The sequence below is a fragment of the Sus scrofa genome, chromosome 6 (assembly GCF_054392235.1).
Source record: "Sus scrofa isolate SSC_HxYL_T2T_F1_AM1 chromosome 6, Sscrofa_HxYL_maternal_Yorkshire_Landrace_v2.0, whole genome shotgun sequence".
Lineage (NCBI taxonomy): Eukaryota > Metazoa > Chordata > Mammalia > Artiodactyla > Suidae > Sus > Sus scrofa.
The window spans coordinates 66,599,770-66,624,464 of NC_139388.1; the positions used below are offsets into that span (position 1 = coordinate 66,599,770).

Below are 24,695 nucleotides of genomic sequence, written 5' to 3' on the forward strand. Positions count from 1 at the left end.
TGTGAATGTCTTTGATAAAATGTGTGCTCCTGTCATTTGGGATATTTTTCTTTATGAGTTGGGGCTGTTTTTCTTTAATGAGTAGGACAGAGCAACAACAAAGATAGATTGGAATGTTACCCATTTTCACTCTTTGAATAACAAGTGATTCTTGCTTTATGGAATAATCGTTTACAATGCCAGATCCTTAACCCACTGAGCAAGGCCAGGGATTGAACCTGCATCCTCACGGATAGTAAGTAATTGGATTTGTAACCCACCAAGCCACAGTGGGAACTGGGGCTTGCATTTTGAACATTTCTTTTCTTTCTTTCTCTTTTTTTTTTTTTTTGTCTTTTGTCCATTTTTAGGGCCACACCCATGGCATTTGGAGGTTCCCAGGCTAGGGGTTTATCCGAGCTGTAGCTGCTGGCCTATTCCAGAGCCACAGCAACACTAGATCTGAGCCGCATCTGCAACCTACACCACAGCTCATGGCAGCGCCGGATCCTTAACTAACACTGAGCGAGGCAAGGGATCAAACCCGCAACCTCATGGTTCCTAATTGGATTCATTTCCGCTGCACCATGACAGGAACTCCTGAACATTTCTTCGTAATCCTCACAGTGCTCTGGGCAACGGGGACTGTTATTGTGTTGCTGAGGAAATCCAGGATCAGAAAGATGAAGTGAGTTCCCCAAAGTCACACCACAGTGTCAGATTCTAGAGGCTGGACTCAAACGTGGGAGTCTAGCTACAGAACTGGGGACATCCTTTTTTCACGACATGGAAAGCCCTAAGCTGAGGACAGATGCACAGCAAGGTTCAGACTCAGCTGCTGCTGCTGTTATTGTTGGAATTATTGGGATCATTTTCCCATTCTGTGGATGTCCCAGAGCAGTTAATATCTGCTTCTCCTCCCTCAGTCCTACAGGAGAGCCATTGTGTCATCTCCAGTGGCTTCCTCCGTGAAGGACTTTGCTTTGGGCCACAGTTGCATTACACCGGTTGGCCCCCAGGAGACCTTGGTGATCTGGGCCTGGGTCTTTCTGGGTCTTCCTGATCCACCTGGGTGCCTGGCTTTGAAACCATCCAACTACTCAGTGGTCAGTGGCTTGCTTCAATTTGACTATTCAGGTGTTTGGGGGCACATGACTCAGATGTTTACCTGGAGGCGTAGGGACAGCTAGGTAGGAACCACAAGACCTTGTATTCAGAAGTGATGCTGGAGACGTGGGATGGTGGCTCACCTCTCCTCCATGCAGGGCCTCTGCAGCCTCCCTCATTCTGTCCTCAGTCAAGGCCTGTTAGGTCAAGAAAATGCCACCTGGAAGGAGCCCTCATCCCTCTGTCTCCCTGTCTCTACCAGGATCTCCAGGTAGGTACATACTGCTATGAATACAAGCTTAACCCCAGTGGCCCTCACACTTTGGCCACACCTGATATCCATGTCACATAGCCCACCAGGTGGGAACAGATTGGCCAGGCCTAGCTGAGTCAGATGTCCCCTCAGCCCAGTTATCAGCGTGATGCATTGTGTCAGAGAAGAAGGTGAGTCAGGCAGCACCCTAGGGAAGATTCTTGCTGTCGTTGCTCCACAGGTGTCTGCTAAATAACCACCCTGGTAAAAGCATCTGGTGGTGTGTGTACACACCTAAGAAAGTTGATCACTTTCCCTTGCTTCCCTTGCTGCTGTCAGGAGGAAGTCTGGGTTCTCTGCACTCCCATAACTTAGTCATTTCCCTTTTCAATAGAGGGAACACCCTGGGCAAACCCCATGAGATCCCTGGCACTTAAGAGCATTATTTTCATTTCATTGTATTTTGAAATACATGGCCAAATTCCACTTGTCACAAGTCAAACTGGTTTTCCCAGTTACCCAAGAGATACAAATAAATTTTTTTTTTTTTTTGAGCCACACCTGTGGCATATTCAAGTTCCCAGGCCAGGGATCCAGTCGGAGTTGCAGCTGCTGGCCTACACCACAGCAATGAAGGATCCAAGCCACATCTGGGACCTAGACCACAGCTCATGGCAACTCCACATCCTAACCCACTGAGCGAGGCCAGGGATCGGACCTGCATCCTTATGGATCCTAGTTGGGTTCGTTAACCGCTGAGCCACAAAGGGAACTCCTCTTTTTAAGTTTTAAAACTTTTATTAAAGTATAGTTAGATTATACTCCCTTTAAAGTTATTACAAAGTAATGGCCATGTTTGTGCCGGGCAGATCTTGCCAAGGTGGACTAGGACAGCTACCTGCACCGTTGCAGGTGTGGGAACTACACTACCCAGAGGGCAATGTACCCAGTGGTGGCAGCAGTTGAGCCAGTGAAAGCCCAGGGTCGGGGCATTTCGGTGCATGCGCATCTTGTTGGGGGTGGGACTTCTGGTGTCCTCCTCGTGGCTGTCGTTTTGGCTTCTCAGGTCAGTGTACCCACTTGGAGGCTCAGGAGCCGGAGGTTTCTGAACAAGAAAGTGCCAGAGGCATCCACAGATTCGGGCCCTAGGCTTGGTGGCGGCGCACCTCGGAGTGACCTGCAACAGGCTGGGATCAAGACCTCAGTGTCTCCCCGACTCCACCTGCAGAGCCCGATGCTAGTGGCCATGCTGAGGGACCCACCTCGGGTAAATGCTCTTCCTCAGACTCTCTCCCCGCCAGACACTAAAGCCCCGGGGGTGGAACCCCTGCTCTCGTGCCTGCAGCCCAGGCCCCTGCGTCCAGGACAGCGAGGCCGTCGTGGATGGGGCCCTGTTTCTGATGGATAGTGTGCTGGTTTGTGGAAGAGGTTATAGGCGGAGGGACGTCCCGTGGATGCAAAGGCTTGGCGATCAGGCTGAGACTCGAGGATTCGGGAAACCTGGGTTCCATCTGAGGTCTGGAGGCCAAAAATAGGTGGAGTTGTGTCTGAGGAGTTTGACTTTCATTCTCGGGGCTGTGAACGAAGGAGGGTCCCTGCCTGCGATAGGATTCTAAAAGTTTCTCCAAAAGCTGCTCAGGGGAAGTGCAGATGAGAAGAGAGGCCATAAGATATACGGGAAGGTTGAATCCTGTAAGAGATTGCATAGTTGGGAAGAGTCCCTTCTTTTTTGTTGTTGTTATTTTCTTTTTTCTTTTTTTTTTGGGGGGGAGTCACTTCTGAGAACTGAGGCCCAGAGGTCATTTAGACATCGGGAGCTCACCTGGCTCCTGGGTTGGCAGGAGTACTTAGCCGCCTGAGCCCAAGCATGCTGGCCTGTGGTTTTCAAACTCTCAAACGACCTCCTCTTTTCCACAGAATGTTGTAACCATTGGATTTGCCTAGGGATACTGGTTTGTGGAGCTTATTATAGAGCCTCATTGGTCCTACCCCCACCCTTAGGGTCTCTGGGATAATAGTGTCCTGGTACTGCTCTGTTACTTTTCCGGCCCTTGAGCTTGGGGACCTTGAGTAAACACCAGGCCTAGGGTTATATGAAGTGGTTCCGGTTTTTGACAAAGATCCGATTGAGATGTGGAAGGTACCAGGTAAGATGTGGTTGGGTACCAGAATGTGCAAAGTACAGAAGGGAGGCTGAGCTTGTTCAGGAACCTGCAGGTATCTTTTCTTTCTCATGGCGTCTGGGAGCAGTGAAGCAGGAGTCAGTTCTGGAACAGCCTTTTGAGCAATTGAGTGTCTCTTCTGGAGGTGATGAGAGCAATGAGAGATGTGGAACAGTAGAGGGAGGTGTGCTGACCCAGGTCTCATCAGGCTCCCTTTGGTTGCAGCATGGATACGAGGAAGGTGGTAGGAAGACCACAGATGAGGAAAGTCTGAGTGAACATCCTGCTGGACTTGAGTGGTGACTGTGGAGGTGGAAGAAGTAGCTGGATTCTGGTTTGTTGTTTTAAGTATGGCAACCTGGATTTCTTTTATTTTCCTTTTTATTTTATTTTCTAAGGCCACATTGCGGCATATGGAAATTCCTGGGCCAGCAGTTGAATTGGAGCTACAGCTGCAGGCCTATGCAGCAGCTCGGGACACCACCAGATCCTTAACCCAGTGAGGGAGGTCAGGGATTGAACCTACATCCTCAGGGACACTATATCAGGTTCTTAGCCCACTGAGCCACAATGGGAACTCCCAAACCTGGATTTTCTAATTTTGAGATTGAGAAAAAGATTGAGTCAAGGATGAAGTGAGGGTTTGGTTTAGTATCCGGAAGGATGGAAGTTCTATCAACTGAGATGAGAAAGTCCATAGTAAGAGCAATTTTCGGAGTTCCCGTTGTAGCTCAGTGGGTTAATCTGACTAGTATCCATTAGGACTTGGGCTCAATCCCTGGTCCCACTTAGTGGGTTAAGGATCTGGCATTGCCATGAGCTGGGGTGTAGGTCACAGGCATCGCTCAGATCTGGCGTTGCTGTGGCTGTGGCATAGGCTGGCAGCTATAGCTCCGATTTGACCTCTAGCCTGGGAACTTCCATATGCCCAGGGTGCAGCCCTAAAAAGAAAAAAGGGAAAAAGAGAGAGGGTAATTTTCATTGGGGATATCAGAAGTTTTATTTATGGTCTCTCAAGATAATGAGATGTTTCAGAGTTCCCGTCGTGGCGCAGTGGTTAATGAATCCAACTAGGAACCATGAGGTTGCGGGTTCGATCCCTGGTCTTGCTCAGTGGGTTAACAATCCGGCGTTGCTGTGAGCTGTGGTGTAGGTCGCAGACGCGGCTCGGATCCCATGTTGCTGTGGCTCTGGCGTAAGCTGGCAGCTGCAGCTCCGATTAGACCCCTACCCTGGGAACCTCCATGTGCCCCGGGAACGGCCCAAGAAATGGCAAAAAGACAAAAAAAAAAAAAAATTAAGATAATGAGATGTTTGGAGTTCCCTTGTGGTGTAGTGGGATAAACATTCATCATTGTTGCTGCAGTAGCTTGGGTCTGATCCCTGGCCCAGGAACTTCCACATGTCACAGGCATGACCAAGAAAAATATTATGAGATGTTTCAGGGGGTGGTTTGTGGGTATTTGGAACTCTGAGGTGGAGTTTGGGATGGAGACTAATCCAAAAGTTAGTGGGGAGTGTGTGGACCAGGTTACCTTAATGGGGGGAATCCTGGTCAGGATGATAATGGTCATAATAGCCCAGGAAGGGGAGAGTAGGTTTGGGGACTAAGTTTCCTGCTTTGGCCCATGGTTTTGAGAGGTGAGTATCATAACAGGTGAGGGAGGTGATCATGGAGAGGATGGGTTTGGCATGTGACCAGAGCCTCGAAGGGGTCGGTGGATATGAGATGGATGTAGAGGCATCATCAGGAGTAATGCAAACAAGACGGTGCTTTTTAAGTGCTCTGTAGACTCACCAGGACTTTGTTGTAACCTTTGATGGGACCTGAGTGGCTCTAGTCAGGCTGGTGGATTACCATGGAGACCCAAGTGGTCATTTAGGAGACTCACAGATGGGGTAGAGGACCAGGGGCTGGGCCTTGAATGAGGGTTAGGTGGAGAGAGGAAAGCCATGACTGGTGAGGGTTCATCAAGTGCAGCATGAGTGGAGGAGGGCCAAGCGTATCTGAGATCTCTTTTCCTTCTCAGCAGTAGAGGTTGAAACAAAGAACAGGCAAGGAAGGAGGACCTCATAGCAGGACTCAAGGCTCTCTTTGTCAGTAGGGACCATTAGCCTCAAGGGTAGTACTTGATCCTGTTTAAATTTGCCAAGCATTCTGTGGACATACGCTGAGTAACAAGTAGGCCAAGGAGATGATTATGTTATATGGCAGGAAGGGCCTGTGGCTGTGAGAGTGCAGTTGTGAGAGAGTTGTGATGCAAAGAGTAATGTACACATGCAGAGGGACCGTGAACTCATGACCCCCAAGACATAGGAGTGGATGGTGAGCCCATGGTTAGTTGTGTCTGGGAGAAATGATCTGGGGAGACTCGGGGAAGTTGCCTGAAAAGAGGGGGATTTGTGGCTTTATATGAAAGATCCAGAGCTTAGATAACATCTATCTGCCCACCTGCCTATTGTCGTTGAAAGTTGACACAGTGATCAGTAGAAACATGGTGAAACAATGGGTATTGGTTCCACCTGGCTTGGAAATCATTACTGATATGGGGAAGGGAGGTGGGTAAGCAGGTGATAGATTGGGGAGGTGGTGAAATTAGAATCCTCAGGGGAAATCTGGTCATGAAATGAACTATCCGCATCATGGCAAGGCTGTGTGACTTTTGAAATTGTACCTGTGGGAATGCAGCTATAAGAGCAAAGTGTGGTTCAAAGAATGATGTGCAGGAAGCTCCCTGGTGGCATAGCTGGTTAAGGATCCAGCATTGTTGCTGCAGCAGCCCTGATTGCTGCTGTGATGTAGGTTTGATCCCTGGCCTGGGAACTTGCAAATGCCACAGGCACAGCCAAAAAAAAAAAAATGTTCATGTGAAGAGATAGTGTGAACTAATGGCCCTCGGATCCTGGAGTTGGGGTCGTAAAGGTGAAAAAAAGACCAGTGTCAGATCACTTGCACTCTCTTGGTGGCCATCCTCTCTCCCTAACCTATGTGACATGCATCATATTGACAAGAGGCAATGTGGCCTACATGCAGGGTCAGAGCTCTGATAGCATCTTTCTGCTCATCTGCCTACTGATAGGGGAAGATGCAGTATCAATGGGAATATAAGGAGAGAGTGACTCTAATGGCACCAAGGCCTGGTATCTCCTCTGAGGTGGGGAATAGAGTGGGCAGAGGATACATGGGGGCAGGGGGTGTTGTATGAGGAGATTGAAATCCTTGGTGAGAAGCTGATCATGGAATGAACTGTCTCCATTATGACAGGGTATGAACTTTGAGGATGTGGCCATTGACTTCTCCCAGGAGGAGTGGGTGATCCTTGATGAGGCTCAGAGAATTCTGTACTACAATATGATGCTGGAAAACTTTGCACTTGTAGCTTCCCCGGGTAAGACCTTCACAACATTTCTAGTGTCCTGAGTTGATGTCCTGTTCTTCCTTTCTTCCCCAGAGTTAGCTTGGTCGTCTCCACAGCTGGGCCATGGGCTCTGCTGATTTCCTCCACTTTTTTGCATTTATGCTGTGGGTGCCAGCACCAAGCCATGTGTAGTGAGTGCCCTGAGCAGTGGACTCCTCAAGCAGCCTTAGTGCCTATTACTTCCAAAGTGTGGGTATGGGTCTGAGAGTCAGGAATCTCACAGTCAGCTTGATAAATCCCACTCACTTGCCCTCTCCCTGGTGGAGAGACTGTCCAGATCCATGATCTTCAGTTCTTCTCCCTTCCTCTAGGTAACAATTCTTTGTAACTGCTTGTGCCAGGTCATGGTCATCTCTCACATGAATCATAGGCTTTTCTTTTAAGGCTCTCCTTTAGTTGTTTTTTTGTAATGTTTTACCCTGATACTGTCATAGGCCAAGTTACTCTGGGTCAGTGTTGGACACACTTATGCTGTCTTTCATTAAGTCTTGCATTATTCAGGTTTTGAGTAGCCGCACAATGGCAGGTGCAGGGAGAACCCTGGTTGTTTTACAGACTAGACATGGTGAGATGTTCTTAGAGGAGAGGAGGCCTGGGCCTGGTGAGTGGCAACTGGGGGAGGAACATAACATCACAGCTGTGTTCACATCATACCAGGAGCCTGCCCTGTAGTGTCCTTGGTGCAGTTGCCACTGGCCACACCTCATTTCTGCCTTCTCATACTTGACACTTAGCAGAATCGTCATTTCATCTGTCAGTTCTGGCTCCTGTCTGCCTTTACCTTTGTGGCCTCTCTTGGTCACTTCTGCACTGCTCCCTCTGCAATGTTCTCCCTCTGCACATGTATCATGAGTTGTACACATATCCTTAAATAGCCCTTGAACACCAGCTACTCAGTTCCAGTTGAATTTTACCGTGGTATGACACAACCCAGCCTTGCCCACAGCTGAAGATGGTTGGTGGAGGAACAAGTTGGAGACCTTGCCTCAACTCCATATGATATGTATCCTATTCTCATGTCCTTTGTCTGGTGAGGTCCCCCCTATTCTACGATCTTCAAAGGCCTGCCCACTGATGCCAAGCAGCTGCTTCCTCAGTCTGCCACCAAATCCCCTGTTTTTAGAAAAAACCTCTGACTCATTCTTTGTTGTGTCTGACACACCTTTGTAATGAGGATTCACTCTCTTACCTCCTACCAAAGTCAACATGCATTTCTTTAGCGTTTCTCTGCTTTCAAGTTGTTGGCATGGAACAGAAGATGAGGAGGCCTCTTCTGAGCAGAGTACATCTGTAGAAGGGGAGTCACAGGTCAGGGCTTCTAAGGCAGGTCCATCCACCCAGAAGACCCACCCCTGTGAAATGTATGTTTCAGTCTTAAATGATATTTTGCACCAAACAGAACACCAAACAATACACTTTTTGCACAAACAACACTTGGGTGGCACGTGTGTGAGATGCTTCTGTTTCTGTGCAAATCTTCAATGGCAACAGGCATGACAGTGGAGAGAAGCCCGGGAAAAGACATGTGGACAAGGCCTCATTTGTGAGAAGCTGCAGCTTCCTTGTGTCAGAGAAGCTTTTCACCTGTAGGGAATTTGGGGATAACTTTCCAGCCACCTTGGTCCTTCTCCAGCAACAGGTCATTCCCAACAGTGAGGAGCCACAAAGTGGCAGTGAGAGGGGCAGGCCTTTCACAGTGAAAAAAGTCGTCATAATAAGTGGGATAAATGTGAAAAAGTTGCCAGCCACAACCACACACTTATTCAAGACCAAAGGGTCTGCTCTGAAGAAGCACTTTATGAATTTAACAAATGGCAATGGCAACTACAGACTTGTTCAGCACCAGAAAATTCACCCTGGACAAAGGCCATATGAGTGTGGTGAATGTGGGAAATTCTTGACCCAAATTTCTGGCCTTGTTAAACACCAGAAAATTCACAGTGGTACGAAGCCTAACAAATGCCCAGAATGTGGAAAAATATTTACCCACATCTTTAGTCTTAAAAAACACTGGAGAGTTCACAGAGGAAAAGGGACTTATGAATGCAATGAATGTGGGAAAGCCTTTAACCACAAATCCAAACTCATTCACCACCAGAGACAATACACTGGAGGAATGCATTATAAGCGTGATGAATATGAAAAGTCCTTTAGCTACAAATCCAACCTCATTGAACACCAGAGAGTTCACACTAAAGAAAGACGTTATGAATGCAGTGAATGTGGGAAGTCCTTTATACACAGTTCTAGCCTTGTCCGACACCAGAGAGTTCACACTGGAAAAAAGCCTTATGAGTGCAGTGAATGTGGGAAAGCCTTTAGACAAATTTTATTTATTTTTATTTATTTATTTATTTTGTCTTTTTTTGCCTTTTCTAGGGCCGCACCCACAGCATGTGGAGGTTCCCAGGCTAGGGGTCTAATTGGAGTTGTAGCCGCTGGCCTATGCCAGAGCCACAGCAACTCGGGATCCAAGCCATGTCTGCAACCTACACCACAGCTCAGGGCAATGCCAGATACTTAACCCACTGAGCAAGGCCAGGGATTGAACCCACAACCTCATGGTTCCTAGTTGGATTCATTAACCATTGAGCCACAATGGGAACTCCTAGACAAATTTTTAATCTCTTTCGCCATAGTAGAATTCACACTGGAGAAACACTTTATGAGTGTAGTAAGTGCGGGAAATCTTTTAGCTGCAAAGCTGAGCTTGTTCAACACCAGAGAATTCACAGTGGAGAAAGACCTTATACGTGCAGTGAATGTGGAAAGTCCTTTAGACAGTTTTCTAACCTCATGTGACACCGGAATGTCCATGCTGGAGTAAAATCATATGAGTGCAATGTTTGTGGAAAATCCTTCAGTCACAAATATATCCTCATTCAACATCAGAGAGTTCACACTGGAGAAAGACCTTATGGGTGTAGTGAATGTGGGAAATCCTTTACCCATAAATGTGTCCTCATTCAACACCAGAGAATTCATATTGGCAGTGAATACCTTATGAATGCAGTGAATGTGGGAAACCCTTTAGCCACAAATCTAACCTCCTTAGACACAGGACAGTTCACTCTGTAGAAAAGTGCATGGAATGTTTTCTTTCCTGACTCAGTAGAGCAACATTGGAGACACCTCTGTATGAGCCATTTACCTGAATTTAAACCTCTTTTCTACAAACACGTATCATACAAGGTTCTGCATAAGTTTCAGTTATATGAGACACTTTAAGGAGATCTGTTGTACTTTGTAATCTGCTCAGAGCTGTTGTCACTGCTATTTTCTGTGACTGAAGCCATTTCACTTCTACTACTTGGCACATTTACACAGTGTACATCAGTTGCCACTCCAGCAGGCTTAGGGAAGTTGACCTCTGTGTTCCCCTGTAGTGGGGAGTGGGAAGGGCCCTCCTAGAACAAAAGAAAGGCAACATGCAACACCAGCATCTGTGTGTGCATGCCCAGTTCTGCAACAGTGTAGCATAACCTATATCCATGAGCACAGGTGTATCTATAGCTGTGTGCTCAAAAATTATAGAATATCTTATAAGGGGGACAAAGAAATTTAGATGTAGCGGAAAACCTTATGGGATATATAAAGTGATGCCCTGATGCATTCGGGGCTCAGCCTTTGGATATGAATCCACTGAGCCAGTGCCAGCGTGCGTAAATGCTGCTTCCTGGCAAAAAGGCCCCAGTGTCCTGTCTCCCTGTATGAAAATCCTACAACACTCCACTTGCTTGAGGAAATAATACATAGCCCAAGTCCTCAGCAGTATCCTCATTTCTTTCTCTGATTTTAAGGAATGGACCTGACCCTTTTTCAGCCCAAAGGATCTATCCACCCTCAGCTTGCTGAAGGACTCCCTTTTTCAAGGATATTACTCTCACATCATACTTAGGATGAACTTTTCCACGTTCTAATTTACTAACCTAGAAACTGCTTCCTGCACTTGCTCTGGTTCATGGTCTTTTGTAAAGGCCTGTTTTTGCACCTTTAGTTTTGATGCTTCTAGTGATTCCGTGGGGTTATTTAGAAGAAGAATCGGAATCTGTTAGCATGTAGTGGTGAACAGATTTTGCAGTGATCCCAAAATGTGCTTTACAAGGGACCTGCCGGAGTTCCCGTCGTGGCGCAGTGGTTAGCAAATCCGACTAGGAACCATGAGGTTGCAGGTTCGGTCCCTGCCCTTGCTCAGTGGGTTAAGGATCCGGCGTTGCCGTGAGCTGTGGTGTAGGTCGCAGACGCGGCTCGGATCCCATGTTGCTGTGGCTCTGGTGTAGGCTGGCTGCTACAGCTCCGATTCAACCCCTAGCCTGGGAACCTCCATATGCCGTGGGAGCGGCCCAAAGAAATAGCAAAAAGACAAAAAAATAAAAATAAAAATAAAAGGGACCTGCCATCATGACAGGAAATAGCTCTTTTGTCCAGCATTGGTTCAATGCATTTCTGCCCAAGGCCTTGAAAGAAAAACTGCAGGGCTTCATGTTCCTAAATGTGGACTGGTGCCAGGATTTTGGGGGAGGTCGGAAGTCACCCTGTAGAGGAGGCCTTTGTTGTGAGTACATAGTACATAACGTCAAAATTATGAATTTTATTCCTTTGTTCATATAATTCTCAGCACCACTGAGGGGTCCTTTTCCCCAGGTGCTATAAAGGAGCCATGTGTCCTGATGTACAGATTTCATCTGCTAGTGTCATTTATTATTAAACTATAAGGGGCAGGTAGAACGATAATTGATGTTACTGAACTGAACTCAGGTCTGGTCCCTCATGCCCAGCACACCACCAGCTTGTGGTGAAGTGAAGTGCAGCATTTATTGCAGGATACCAAGCAAGGAGGATGGGCAACAAATGCTCCAAAGACCAAACTCCCTGATGGTTTTCAGGGAAAGGTTTTTAAAGGCAACATTTGTGTTGAGTGTTGCAGCCCATGGACCTTCTTCTCATTGGTTGGTATTGAGGTGACAGGGTAATGTTTGGGTTATCTTTTTTTTTTTGGTCTTTTTGCTATTTCTTTGGGCCGCTCCCACGGCATATGGAGGTTCCCAGGCTAGGGGTCGAATCGGAGCTGTAGCCACTGGCCTACGCCAGAGCTACAGCAACGCGGGATCCGAGCCGCGTCTGCAACCTACACCACAGCTCACGGCAACGCCGGATCGTCAACCCACTGAGCAAGGGGCAGGGATGGAACCCGCAACCTCATGGTTCCTAGTCGGATTCATTAACCACTGCGCCACGACGGGAACTCCCTGTTTGGGTTATCTTAATCTTAACAACCTGCTGATTCCAGCCAGTCTGGAGTCTTCTGTGTTTGTGGTCTGCATATAGTCACATCTTCCACCAGGTTTGGGTCTTGGTTTCTGCAGAACAGCTCAAAGACATGGGTCAGATTGTTATGTATATCCCTTGAGGAGGAACTAGGACTCTGTTTTACTGCTGAACTATTGTTTAAGCTGTCATTACTTTTCTTCCTTGACTGCATTTTCTCACTTAACTAATGTAGGAACTGCTTGAGCCTGCTCTTTGGAACTTAGGGGAAAGCCTGGGAAACCAAAGCCTCTTCCTACAAACAGGGGACATAGAGTGGCCTTTGTACCAAGGAGGGCCCTGCAGGGTCTTGCTTTTATTTGATACTCCTCATTACCTAGGGGGACAGGGACAGGACGAGAAAAGGAATACAGTTTTGAATGGAGATATTAATCATAAATTTGGCAGGAGAACTTGGTTTTAGGGGGTTCAGTTTCATTGGTACTGAAACATTGGATTAATAGGGAGTTGAGGAGACTGAATTAAATTAGGTGGAATGTGGAGTTCCCATCGTGGCTCAGTGGTTAACAAATCCGACTAGGAACCATGAGGTTGCAGGTTCCATCCCTGGCCTTGCTCAGTGGGTTAAGGATCCAGCGTTGCTCTGAGCTGTGGTGTAGGTTGCAGACGTGGCTCGGATCGTGCATTGCTGTGGCTCTGGTGTAGGCCAGTGGCTACAGCTCCGATTCGACCCCTAGCCTGGGAACCTCCATATGCTGCTGGAGCGGCCCTAGAAATGGCAAAAAGACAAAAAAAAAATAAATAAATTAGGTGGCATGTGCCTCTTCTTTTTCTTTTCTTTTTTTCTTTTTTTTATCTAATGGATACAATTTTATAAGCTTTGACATACATGTAAAGCTGTGAAACCATCACAGTCATGAAACTAAATTCATTTGTCTTGTATTTATAGCTCATGCCCTTTTAGGGTCTCATTCCCTACCTTCCTCAGTCCTCCCAGAGGATCATTGATTTCCTTTCTTTTACAGTAGGTTTTTAAACTGGTTTGCTTCATGCTGCTCAGTTATTTTGAGATTCAACAATGATGCTAATGTAAGTACTTAGTTCTTTTTATTGCTGAGTAGTTTTCTGTTCTATGATAACTGCTTTGTTTATCCATTCATCTGTTATTGGGTTATCTCCAGGTGTGGGGTATTATAAATAAAGCTGCTTTAAATATTTGTATTTAGTTTTTTATATGGGTGTATATTTTATTTCTCATGTGAAAATAACTCGGACTGTTTTGGGCTTTTTTTTTTTTTTTTTTTTTTTTTGGTCTTTTTGCCTTTTCTAGGGCCGCTTCCGTGGCATATGGAGTTTCCAGGCTAGGGGTCTAATCGGAGCTGTAGCCGCCAGCCTACACCAGAGCCACAGCAAGTCGGGATCTGAGCTGCATCTGTGACCTACACCACAGTTCATGGCAAAGCCGGATCCTTAACCCACTGAGCAAGGGCAGGCATCGAACCCAAAACATCATGGTTCCTAGTTGGATTCATTCACCACTGAGCGCTGATGGGAACTCCCAGACTGTTAAACTGTACATAAATGTAACATTTTAAGGTATGCGAAACTGACTGAAAGCAGTTGCTCCCTTTTGCCTTCCCACCAACAGTGTGGGAGAATTTTAGTTCCTCGGAAACCCAGCCAACACGTGGTAGAGTCAATCTTTTTAAATTTAATAGTACATTAAATCAGGCCTAGGTTTGAAGTCCTTGTGCTGATTTCCCTGGTGTAAATGGTCCTGTCATGGTCCGTTTCTTTTTTCCTTTCTTTGTTGTCATTTTGTTTTTGTTTTTTCTTGTCATGATCAATTTCCAGCTGCCAAAACAGTGTTGCTGAACAGAGCTTGTAAGATACCGCAGTAGGGCACCATCAATTCTGTTTCCAACTACTGAGGCAGTAACCACAAACAACCTCAAAAACAGCTAATAACGAAACAGTCAAGTGATTAGAAAGTGGCAAGTTTTAAATCTTTGCTTTTTAAAAACAGCTTAAGTATGGTAGTTCCCATCGTGGTGCAGTGGTTAACGAATCCGACTAGGAACCATGAGGTTTGCAGGCTCGATCCCTGGCCTTGCTCAGTGGGTTAAGGATGCCATGTTGCTGTGAGCTGTGGTGTAGGCTGGCGGCTACCGCTCCAATTTAGACCCCCAGCCTGGGAACCTCCATATGCCACGGGAGCGGCCCTAGAAAAGCCAAAAAGCCAAAAAATAAAAACCAAAAAAAACAGCTTAAGTATAATTACCTTCAACTCTACATATTTAAATGTACATTTTTAAGGTTTCTGCACATGCTTGCATCCCTGAAACCAAGATTTCTCCTGTCTCCTTTCTTTTGCTTTCTAGGGCGGCACCAAGGACATATGGAAGATCCCAGGATGGGGTCAAATCAGAACTGCACCCATCGGCCTACACCACCACCGCAGCAATGCACGATTCAGGCTGCATCTGCAACCTACACCCCAGCTCATGGCATCGCCAGATCCTTCATACACTGAGTAGGACCAGGGGTTGAACATGCCTCCTTAGGGATATTAGGTTGATTACCACTGAGCCACAATGGGAACTCCTCTGCTGTCCATTTCAATTCATCTGTCTCAACATATACAATTAGAAGCACAGAAGTTCCCACAGTGGCACAAAGGGATCAGCAGCATCTCCGGAGCACTCAGACACAGATTCAGTGCACGGTCAAGCACCATGGGTTGAGGATCCAGCATTTCTGCAGCTGTGACGTTGGTTACATCTGTGGCTCGGATCTGATTCCTGGCACTTGAACTCCATATGATTTAGGGTGGCCGAAAAAGAAATAAAAATTTACAAGCACCTATGAACCTGTGCCACAGTAGTGACACATGCCACTGCAGTGACAACACTGAATCCTTAAACTAAACTGCTGAACAACAAGGGAATTCCATAATCTTCCTTTTATATGGTTTTTGCCATAGGTGTGCCAAAAACCCCACAGAGTTACACCATTAACAATTCATAAATCCATGTCTCTCTGAGTTTGTTAAGAAGTGTTTAGGGAGTCCCCAGCGTGGCTCAGCAGTTAACAATCCCTGGCTTCGCTCAGTGGGTTGAGGATTCGGTATTGCCATGAGCTGTGGTATAGGTCCCAAACATGGCTTGGATCCTGAGTTGCTGTGGCTGTGGCATAGACCGGCAGCTGCAGCTCTGATTCAGCTCCTAGCCTGGGGACATCCAGATGCTGCAGGTGTAACTCTGAGAAGCAAAATATATATGTAGATGGAGGAGTCCCCTTGTTGCCTAGCAGTTAAGGCTCCAGCATTCACTGCTGTCGCACAAGTTTAATCCTTGGCCTAGAAACTTTTGCAGGTGCAGCAAAAAAACACAAAAAGAGAGGACCAATGTGGAGGACACTCAGAATGGAGCAGTGAGAAATCCGGTCGAACATGAAGTACAGAGAGGTGAAGATAGGCATTGGGGTGGCAGTATTGGTAGAAGTGACCAGTCACCAAGTGTGAAGAATGGGCGAGGAAGGACAGAATGGCCGTGACTAGTGTTAGCAGTAAAAGACTGGTGAAATGGAGTAAGTTTCTGATACGATTTTTACATACCCCTGAGGTCACGCCCGCCCCCATGTGTCACTCCTCAGAGCCAAGGTATCCAGCATCACGTCGTGGTAGAGGCATCTCTGAGCCTCATGAAGGAGATTTCATTCCTCCCAGAAGAACAGGGCCACGTCCTCAAAGGTGGCGCTGCCCTGCTGGCATAGAGACATGAATCCATCATCAGCCAGGCCCTGGCTCTTTTGGTGTCTCTGTCTTCTAATGGTTCCACTGATCACTGGGGCCAGCCATCAGCAAGAAGGGGCAGGTGGACAAAAAGATATCTAGAATGAGGATGTGGGAGTTGCCATCGCGGCTCAGTGCTTAATGAGTCCGACTAGGAACCATGAGGTTTGGGGTTTGATCCCTGGCCTTGCTTAGTGGGTTAAGGATCCGACATTGCTGTGAGCTGTGGTGTGGGTCCCAGACGTGGGTCGGATCCCGTGTTGCTGCGGCTCTGGTGTAGGTCGGCAGCTGTAGCTCCGATTAGACCCCCAGCCTGGGAACCTCCATATGCCGCAGGTGCAGCCCTAGAAAAAGACCAAAAAATAAGAAAATAAAATAAAATGAAGATGTGGCATTGGGGATTCCACCCAGTTCTGTCAAGCAGTTCCTCCGGTGTGGATAAATCACCTGAGTCTCAATGCTAGGGCCCTGGGTCCATCACTACTCCCTTAGTGTGAAGCATTCTTAATATTGCACATCCCTCACATCTTCAGACTCCGCAACCACGTGCCCATGGCCGCCACCATCCCACCGTCCCACATGTTTGGGTTCCCTTTGGTCTCCCTATATATATTTCAGTTCTCTCCTCTTTACCCCACTGGGGAGGATGGGATCATATCCTAGACTTACAGGGATGGCCAAAGGAACCTAACGCTGAACAGATGAGATAGGCAGCAGTTTATTAATCGTATATATTCACAGAGAGGAGGAAACCACATACCACATGCAAGGCCACGTGGGGGTTGCAGTCTGGAAAAGTGAACACGTGGTTGTGAAATTCAAGGTCTGGAATCCCAGTGGAAGGGATGTCTCCTGAGTCCCATGGGAGGATGCCACTGGCCTACCTGAGTAACTCCGTGGCAGGTAAGGGAATGAACCCACTAAAGGGACAGGCAGGATGTGTACCTAATCCTCTTGACAAAAAAGACGGCTTGGTTGGGAGACCTTATTCACAGGAGCAGAGTGTGCGGGGTTAGCACTCAAGTCCTGTGAGGTCCTCATGGTTTCAATACAGCACATGATACCGGGCTTTTAAGTTTAGGCCTTACACCACAGCCTGGCACAAGCATCCAGATTCTGCTTTGCAAATTTATTTATTTGTTGCTTTTTCAGGCTGCACTTGCAGTATATGGATGGTTCCACACTAGGGTTTGAATTGGAGCTACAGGTGCCGGCCTCCACCACAGCAATGGCAACACTGGATCCAAGCCGTGTCTACGACCCACAGCTCATGGCAACACCAGATCTTTAACCTTCAGAGCAAGGTGAGGGATCGAACCCGATACTAGTCAGGTTCATTACCACTGAGCCACAGTAGGAACTCCTGCTTTGCAAATTTAAACAGGATTGAGTACCTCCACTGACCTGTGTAGTTTCCACAAGTGCTTCTGCAACCACAAGAACGTGTGTATAAAGAGATGAGCCCAAAGGAATGTTAGTATCATGACATTCAGTAGACACACATATAGCTAGGTCTTAAATTGTTTTGTTTTGTGGGGCTTTTTTGGTTTGTTTGTTTGTTTGTTTGTTTTTTTGCCTTTTCTAGGGCCATACCTGCAGCATCTGGAGGTTCCCAGGCTAGGGGTCAAATCGGAGCTGCAGCTGCCAGCCTACACCACAGCCACAGCAACACTAGATCCAAGCTGCATCTGCGACCACAGTTCATGGTAATGCCAGTGAGCGAGGTCAGAGATCAAACCCGCAACCTCATGGTTCCTAGTCGGATTGTTTCCACTGTGCTACAATGGGAACTCCCCAGATCCTTCACCCACTGAGTGGGGCCGGAATCAAACCCAGGTTCTCATGGGTACTAGTTGTGTTTGTTACCGATGAGCCACAACAGGAACTTCTAGCTTTTTTTTCTCTTTGCCTCTCTGGACTTCTGTTGACAAAACATTTTGACATGGTTCTCTATTGTTCGAGAAGTAATTGGGAATCCAAAAATTTTAAAGTATTGTTTGAGTATATTTTTTAAACACTTTTTTTTATTTTTATTTTTTGATGTACTATTTTATTTTATTTGTCTTTTTGAGGGCTGCACCCACAGCATTTGAAAGTTCCCAGTCTAGGAGTCAAATTGGAGCTGTAGCCCCTGGCCTACACCACAGCTTATGGCAACGCCAGATCCTTAACCCACTGAGTGAGGCCAGGGATTGATGAACCCACGTCCTTATGGATACTAGTTGGGTTCATTACCACTGAGCCACAATGGGGACTCCAGTATGCTATTTTATTAACGTTTAAATTTCACTATCAAACAATGCTGGCCATATGTCCAGATTTTTTTTTTTTGTCTTTTTGTCTTTTCTGGGGCCGCACCTATGGCATATGGAGTTTACCAGGCTAGGGGGCTAATCAGAGCTGTAGCCGCCGGCCTATGCCACAGCCACAGCTATGCGGGATCTGAGCCAAGTCTTCGACCTACACCACAGCTCATGGCAACACCAGATCCTTAACCCACTGAGTGAGGCCAGGGATCAAACCCGCAACCTCATGGTCCCTAGTCGGGTTCGTTAACCACCAAACCCACGATGGGAACTCCCCAGATTTTTTAAATAAAGATACATAGACATGTTGTACATCAGAAATTGGTGCAACATTATAAGTCAGCTATACCTTAAAGTTTAAAAAAGATACATAGACACCTTTAAAGGTGCAATGTATTAAACACAGCATAATATACTCACAGAGAAAATCTAAGGGATGGTATAACTCTTTCCTTTGATACACAAGTATAGGTACAAGCCCTGCAATTGGGGAAAAACTCAGACTGAACAAAGGTCCTTGGTTGCTGTGAGAATATCCCCTTGACTTCAGATGAGATAAACCAAGGAGTCTGTCAGTATACAAAAATCACTGATGTCAGGACAAATAGTAACAGGATAGGGTGGCAAGAGCTAATTCATATGGTGAGGGCCAGTCTGAAGCGAGCCAGTTTATTTTTTTATTTTTCTGTCTTTGTAGGGCCCTACGTGCGGCATATAGAGGGTCCCAGGCTAGGGGTCTAATTGGAGCTATAGCTGCTGGCTTATACCAGAGCCACAGCAACACCAGATCGGAGCCACGTCTGCGACCTACACCACAGCTCACGGCAATGCCGGATCCTTAACCCGCTGAGCAAGGCCAGGGATTGAACCTGCAACCTCATGTTTCCTAATCGTATTCATTTCAGCTGCGCCATGATGGGAACTCCCTGAAGTAAGCCAGTTTAGCTGGCAGCTGGAAATGCTGCAGCTTGAGTCCAATATCTAGATTAGAACAGCAGTGTAGAGACAGTTTGTGCATTCTTCTAAAATCATTTGTTTCTGGAGTTTCTTTGTGGCCCAGGGGTTTAAGGATTCAGCATTGTCACAAACGTGATTTAGAGGTCACTGCTGTGTAGTGGACTCTATGCCTGGCCAGGGACCTTCCACTTGCTGCCTGCCCAGCCAAAAATACTTTAAAAATTTTTAAAAAGCAATAAAATCAGAGTTCCCCTCGTGGCGCAGCAGAAACGAACCTATTATCCATGAAGATGAGGGTTCGATCCCTGGCTTCACTCAGTGGGTTAAGGATCCAGCGTTGTCATGAACTGGATCCCTTGTTGCTGTGGTGTAGGCTGGCAGCCTAGCTCCCATTCGAACCCTAGCCTGGGAACTTCCATATGCTGCAGGTGCTGCCCTAAAAAGCAAAAAATAAAAAATTTTAAAAGCAATAAAATGAATTGTTTCCAAACAAGTTCTTTTACTGTTTTTGATTATTTTTATAAACATAAATGTATGTTTCTTTGGATTTGTGGCCTTTGGAAGCATCTGAAATAGTATTTTGCTCCTCTGGGATCCTGCCAAGGGAATCGCTGGGATGGACTCTCAAACAGTTTGTCTCCAAACACTTGAGTGATGAGCTCTAGAGAGCACCTGGCAGGAATATGATGAAGGTCCTTTTAAAGAGGGAGTGAGGCTCATCTGGGTGTGCCGTTCCTCAACGCCCCTCCTGGCAGAGCTTGTCCTTTGCAGCCAAAAGTCAGATCTCAAGCTGTATAAATTGTCGGAACTACATTGCCCAGGATGTTCCGAATCGAGCAGCAGCGCTACCCAATGAGAGCTTAGGAAGAGGAGGCTACGTGAAGTGAGGGCGGGACTTCCGGTTTCCTCCCCGGCGACCATGTTAGGCGCTCCCGGTTTTGTTCAACCAGTGTGAGAGGTTCGGCAATTGTGGGTCGAGCTTGAGGTGACTGAATAGAGAAAGTCAGAGGCGCTGTCCCCGCTGCACAGAAACGCGTCCGAGGGTGACAGCCGCAGCCCAGGGCGCCCCGCGAAAGGTCCTCCGCTTCCGGCCCCGCGTCGCCACAGAGCCCGATGGCGGCGGCCGCGCTGAGGGACAAGCCTCAGGTAAACGCTCGTCCTCCGGGCCCTGTCCGCGCGCACCTCAGCGACACCAAGGTCCTGAGTGCCGGGCGTCTGTTCCCGTGCCTGCAGCCCAGGCCCCAGAGTCCAGGACGGCGAGGCTGTCGTGGCTGGAGCCTTATTTCTGATGGGCAGTGTTGGCGCGTGGGAGAGGGTACAGGGGAGGGACCCTTGATAAAAGGCGTACTGAGCCCTTAGACATAGAGGTTGAGTAGCTAGCCCAGTCCCAGTCTTCAAGGCAGGCGGAGGACCGGGAGGCCTGAGTACATGGAACCCCGCCGTAGACTCATTCTTCGAAGACGTGCCTTTGTCCGCCTTTCCCACGGCTGCAGAGGCGCTGTGGAACCAACACAGCCAGGTGGAGGGTGTCCTCTTCCCTCACTGGCCCTCGCCTCCATCCACGTGTTATCCGGATTGTGGTTTTTTGCGACCCCAGCGGGAGGAATTTGCCCAGCCAGGGATCAAGCCGGTGCCACAGCAGTGACAGCATTGGATCCTTAATTGCCAAGCCACTAGGAGACTCCTTTCTTGCAACTCTTAAGTGCCATGCTTCTAGTTTGGGGTCTGGAGACCCTGGAGAAAACCCAAGGGCCAGCGTCATAAGTCCATGCCAGGAGTTACATGAAGATGTTTCTGTTTCTGGCAGCCTGTGTAAACCGGTGTGGAAGGTTATCCCAGAAACTGGTGACACATGTTTGAGATAAATTTGGTTGGGGGTTTCCAAGTAAGGACAAGTGTTTTGTGTTTTTTTCCTTTATCTTTTTTTTTCTTTTTTTTTTTTTTTTTGGAGCCACACCTGTGCCATATGAAATTCCCAGGGCTGCTAGGGATTGAATGGGCTAGATCATTAACCCACTGAGCAAGGCCAGGGATAGAACCTGCACCCTCACAGACACTGTTGGGTTCTTTACCCCTGCTCAACCACAAAGAGAACTCCAGGACAGGTCATTTTTTTTTTTCTTTTTTCGGCCACACCAGCTGCATATGGAAGTTCCTAGGCAACACTGGATCTTTAACCCACTAAGTGAGGCCAGAGATCAAACTCAGATCTTCAGATATTATATTGGGTCCTTATTACTGTGGCTCTCATTGGGAATTCCCCAGGATAAGTATTTTCTTTCGTTTCCCCCCCATGGCATATAGAGTTCCCAGGCCAGGGATCAGATCTGAGCTGCAGTTGTGACCTACGGCAATGCAGGATCCTTTAACCCATACTGTCCTGGGCCTGGGGATCGAACCTGCATCCTTGGTCCTGCAGAGACCACTACTCCCATTGTGCCACAGTGGGAACTCCCTCTTTTCTTTCAGATAGGGGACGGGAATCAGGATGAATGATTACCTGAGAAGTTGGGTGTCTATTCAGTTGGTGATGGAAAATTTCAATTAGAGGAGGGAGGTTATATTACCAAGGTCTTATTTGGCTCCATCTGGGTATTGCATGAAGTATGAACTATGGGTTTGAGGGAGGAGTAAGAAAGATAAGGGTGAAGCTTACTGCCATAATTCAGGTGAGGATCAGTGAACCAGAGTCATAGTTTAGGAGATGTGGTTAGATTCTGGATGTGTGTTTTTTTGTTTTTTGTCTTTTTAGGGCCACACCTACGGCATATGGAAGTTCCCAAGCTACGGGTTGGAGCTATAGCTGCCAGCGCTGCGTCTGCAGCCTGCACCACAGCTCATGGCAACACCAGATCCTTCACCCACTGAGCTAGGCCAGGGATAGAATTTGTGTCCTCATGGATGCTGTTTCAGGTTCGTTACTGAGCCACCACGGGAACTCTTGGATGTGTGTCTTAAAAAGTGACAGCTGTATTTTCTAATGTGGACCATGAGAGAGTGAGCAGGATTCAGAAGTATTCTTAGGGGTTTTTTTCTTAGCAGCTGTGGGAATGGGAGCTCCGTCAACTGAAATGGCAAAGTTGGTAGTAGGCGTAATATTTCCCAAAGATAGCAGGAGCTTCTGAGATGGTTTTTTTCTTGGTTTTTTGTTTGTTTTTTTGTTTTTGTCTTTGTCTTTTGTCTTTTTAGGGCCGCACCCATTGCATATGGAGGTTCCCAGGCTAGGAGTTGAATTGGAGCTGTAGCTGCCGGCCTGCACCACAGCCACAGCAACACAGGATCTGAGCCGTGTCTGCAACCTACACCACAGTTCACGGCAATGCTGGATCCTTAACCCACTGAGCAAGGCCAGGGATTCTGTGTCTTCATGGATACCAGCCGGGTTCGTTAAGCACTAACACACAATGGGAACTCCTCTGAGATGTTTTTGAGGGCACCAGGTGGATGCATTAAGCAAGCAGCTAAATACACAGATCTGGAAGTCTGGGGTGTGGAGAGGGAGATGGTGACCATAGGCATGTGACTATTAGGTCCAGTCTCAAGGGCTGTGTATATTTGGCGAGGGAGTATGCTTGATGACCCCAGGGCCCTGGTATTGAGATTTATGTAACTTTGGCTACCTCAGCAGAATAGGCAAGTGTGAGAATGTGGGTCTCTCTATGCCAGGTGCACAACTTAGATACTTACTTGTCCATCTGCCTCTTGTTGATGGCTGGCCCCAGTGATCAGTGGGACCATTAGAAGACCATGGTATCAATGGAGACAGGGCCTTGTTTCACCTCTGAGTTGGAAAGCTTGAGAGGAGGATGAGCATGAGGAAAATTGGAGGGGGGATGGATTGTTGTCCTTGAGAAGTGGCATATTTATGGTTTCATCTGTCTCCATCTTGTCAGGGCAGTGTGACCTTTGAAGATGTGGCCTTGTACTTCTCCTCGGAGGAATGGGATCTCCTTGAAGAGTCTCAGAAACGCCTGTACCACAATGTGATGCTGGAGAACTTGGCACTTATAACCTCCTTGGGTAAGGCTCTGAAACCACCTTTGTGCCTTAAGCTAGTCTCTGCCCTTCCTTTTTGCCCTCCAGGAGGCGTGGTCTGTTTTCACATCAGGACCATGGTTTCGGGAGTTCCCGTCGTGGCGCAGTGGTTAACGAATCCGACTAGGAACCATGAGGTTATGGGTTCGGTCCCTGCCCTTGCTCAGTGGGTTAACGATCCGGCGTTGCCGTGAGCTGTGGTGTAGGTTGCAGACGCGGCTGGGATCCCGAGTTGCTGTGGCTCTGGTGTAGGCCAGTGGCTACAGCTCCGATTAGACCCCTAGCCTGGGGACCTCCATATGCCGAAGAAGCGGCCCAAAGAAATAGCAAAAAGACAAAAAAAAAAAAAAAAAAAAAAAAAAAGGACCATGGTTTCTACCTCCTTTCCCGTTTCCATGGGCACCTGCTGTGGTTGGTGGGACTGAGGTTTGTGCAGCGCCCTCTCCCTCCTTTATAGCAGGCCCAGCGCTAGCTTACCTGTTGACTTACATGGAAGAAATCAGAATCATGAGTCTTGTATACCACCTAACTTCTCTTTTCCCTGACGAGTGACTTTGTCCAGTTTCAGGATACATGTGTGCTTTAGGGTCTGTCTCCTTCCTCTAGCTGACATTTTCTTTCATGTACCTGTTCTAAGAATTGCTGTCACTGACACCATTAATGCTTAAATGGCCTATAGGATATTCCTGCAAGACCTTCTTCTGAAGGTCCTGTGTAATATTTAGTTTTCTTTCCTGTGAGTTATCATAGCTAAGTTGTTTGGGTATTTATCTATTCATCTGTTCTGCCATCGCCTTAGTTTTTGTATCATCAAGGTGCCGTATCTTTGATTATTGCAGGAGTAGGGTTGGGTTGGAGAACCCACAGAAGTGCCAGGAAGTGTATGAATTAAGCAAGGTGGTTTAGAGGGAGCCTGGCCCTGCAGATTATCACATGGAGGAGGAAATGATGAAAATGTTGTGTTCAGATCATGCTAGAAACCTCTTGTGTTTAACTAGTATTTGGATGCCAGTGCCAGTGGCCATACTTCATTTCTGTCTTTCCTTCCCCTTTCTTGACACTTTGCTGATTCATTATCTCTATTGTCACTTTTCTTTTTTCTTTTTTGGCTGCCCAGTGGCACATGGAGTTCCTGGGCCAGGGATAGAATCTGAGCCTCAGTTGTGACCCAAGCTATGGCTGTGATAATGCCAGACCCTTAACCCACTGTGCTAGGCCAAGGATCAAACCCAACAATCCCAGTGGGCCACAGTGGGAACTCCTATTGTCATGCCTATTCTTAGTTCCAGCCTCACATCTCTGGACTCCTCTCTTACCCATCCACCATTCCATCTAGCCCCTGTGTATTGTATCATGAAATGTGCACACATTCTTAAACAGTCTTTAAATACCAACTGCCTTGTTACAGGCTTATTT

At 47.3% G+C, this 24,695-nt stretch overlaps 2 protein-coding genes and 1 pseudogene across 4 annotated transcripts in view; all 3 read left to right on the forward strand.

Annotated features, from left to right (window-relative positions):
* LOC110261339 (zinc finger protein 444) overlaps positions 1-24,695 on the forward strand; it is a 996,914-nt gene that overhangs the window by 202,303 nt on the left and 769,916 nt on the right. The window lies entirely within an intron of this gene.
* The window catches only part of LOC100737142 (uncharacterized), a 117,529-nt gene that overhangs the window by 89,135 nt on the left and 3,699 nt on the right, over positions 1-24,695 (forward strand). The window contains exon 2 of one of the 2 annotated variants that reach the window (XR_014806861.1): positions 23,143-23,264. Coding sequence is in view for 1 of the 2 variants with exons in the window: in XM_021095142.2 (XP_020950801.1) it covers positions 23,138-23,264 (127 nt within the window). In the remaining variant the exon portion in view is untranslated. Of the gene's footprint in view, positions 1-23,137; positions 23,265-24,695 lie in introns of both variants that reach the window. The other variant, XM_021095142.2, reaches the window with a different exon arrangement.
* Positions 1,937-10,176, forward strand: LOC146402514 (uncharacterized; annotated as a pseudogene). Its single transcript, XR_014806880.1, has 4 exons — positions 1,937-2,606; positions 6,767-6,915; positions 8,159-9,239; positions 9,530-10,176. The product of XR_014806880.1 is annotated as an uncharacterized LOC146402514 (transcript).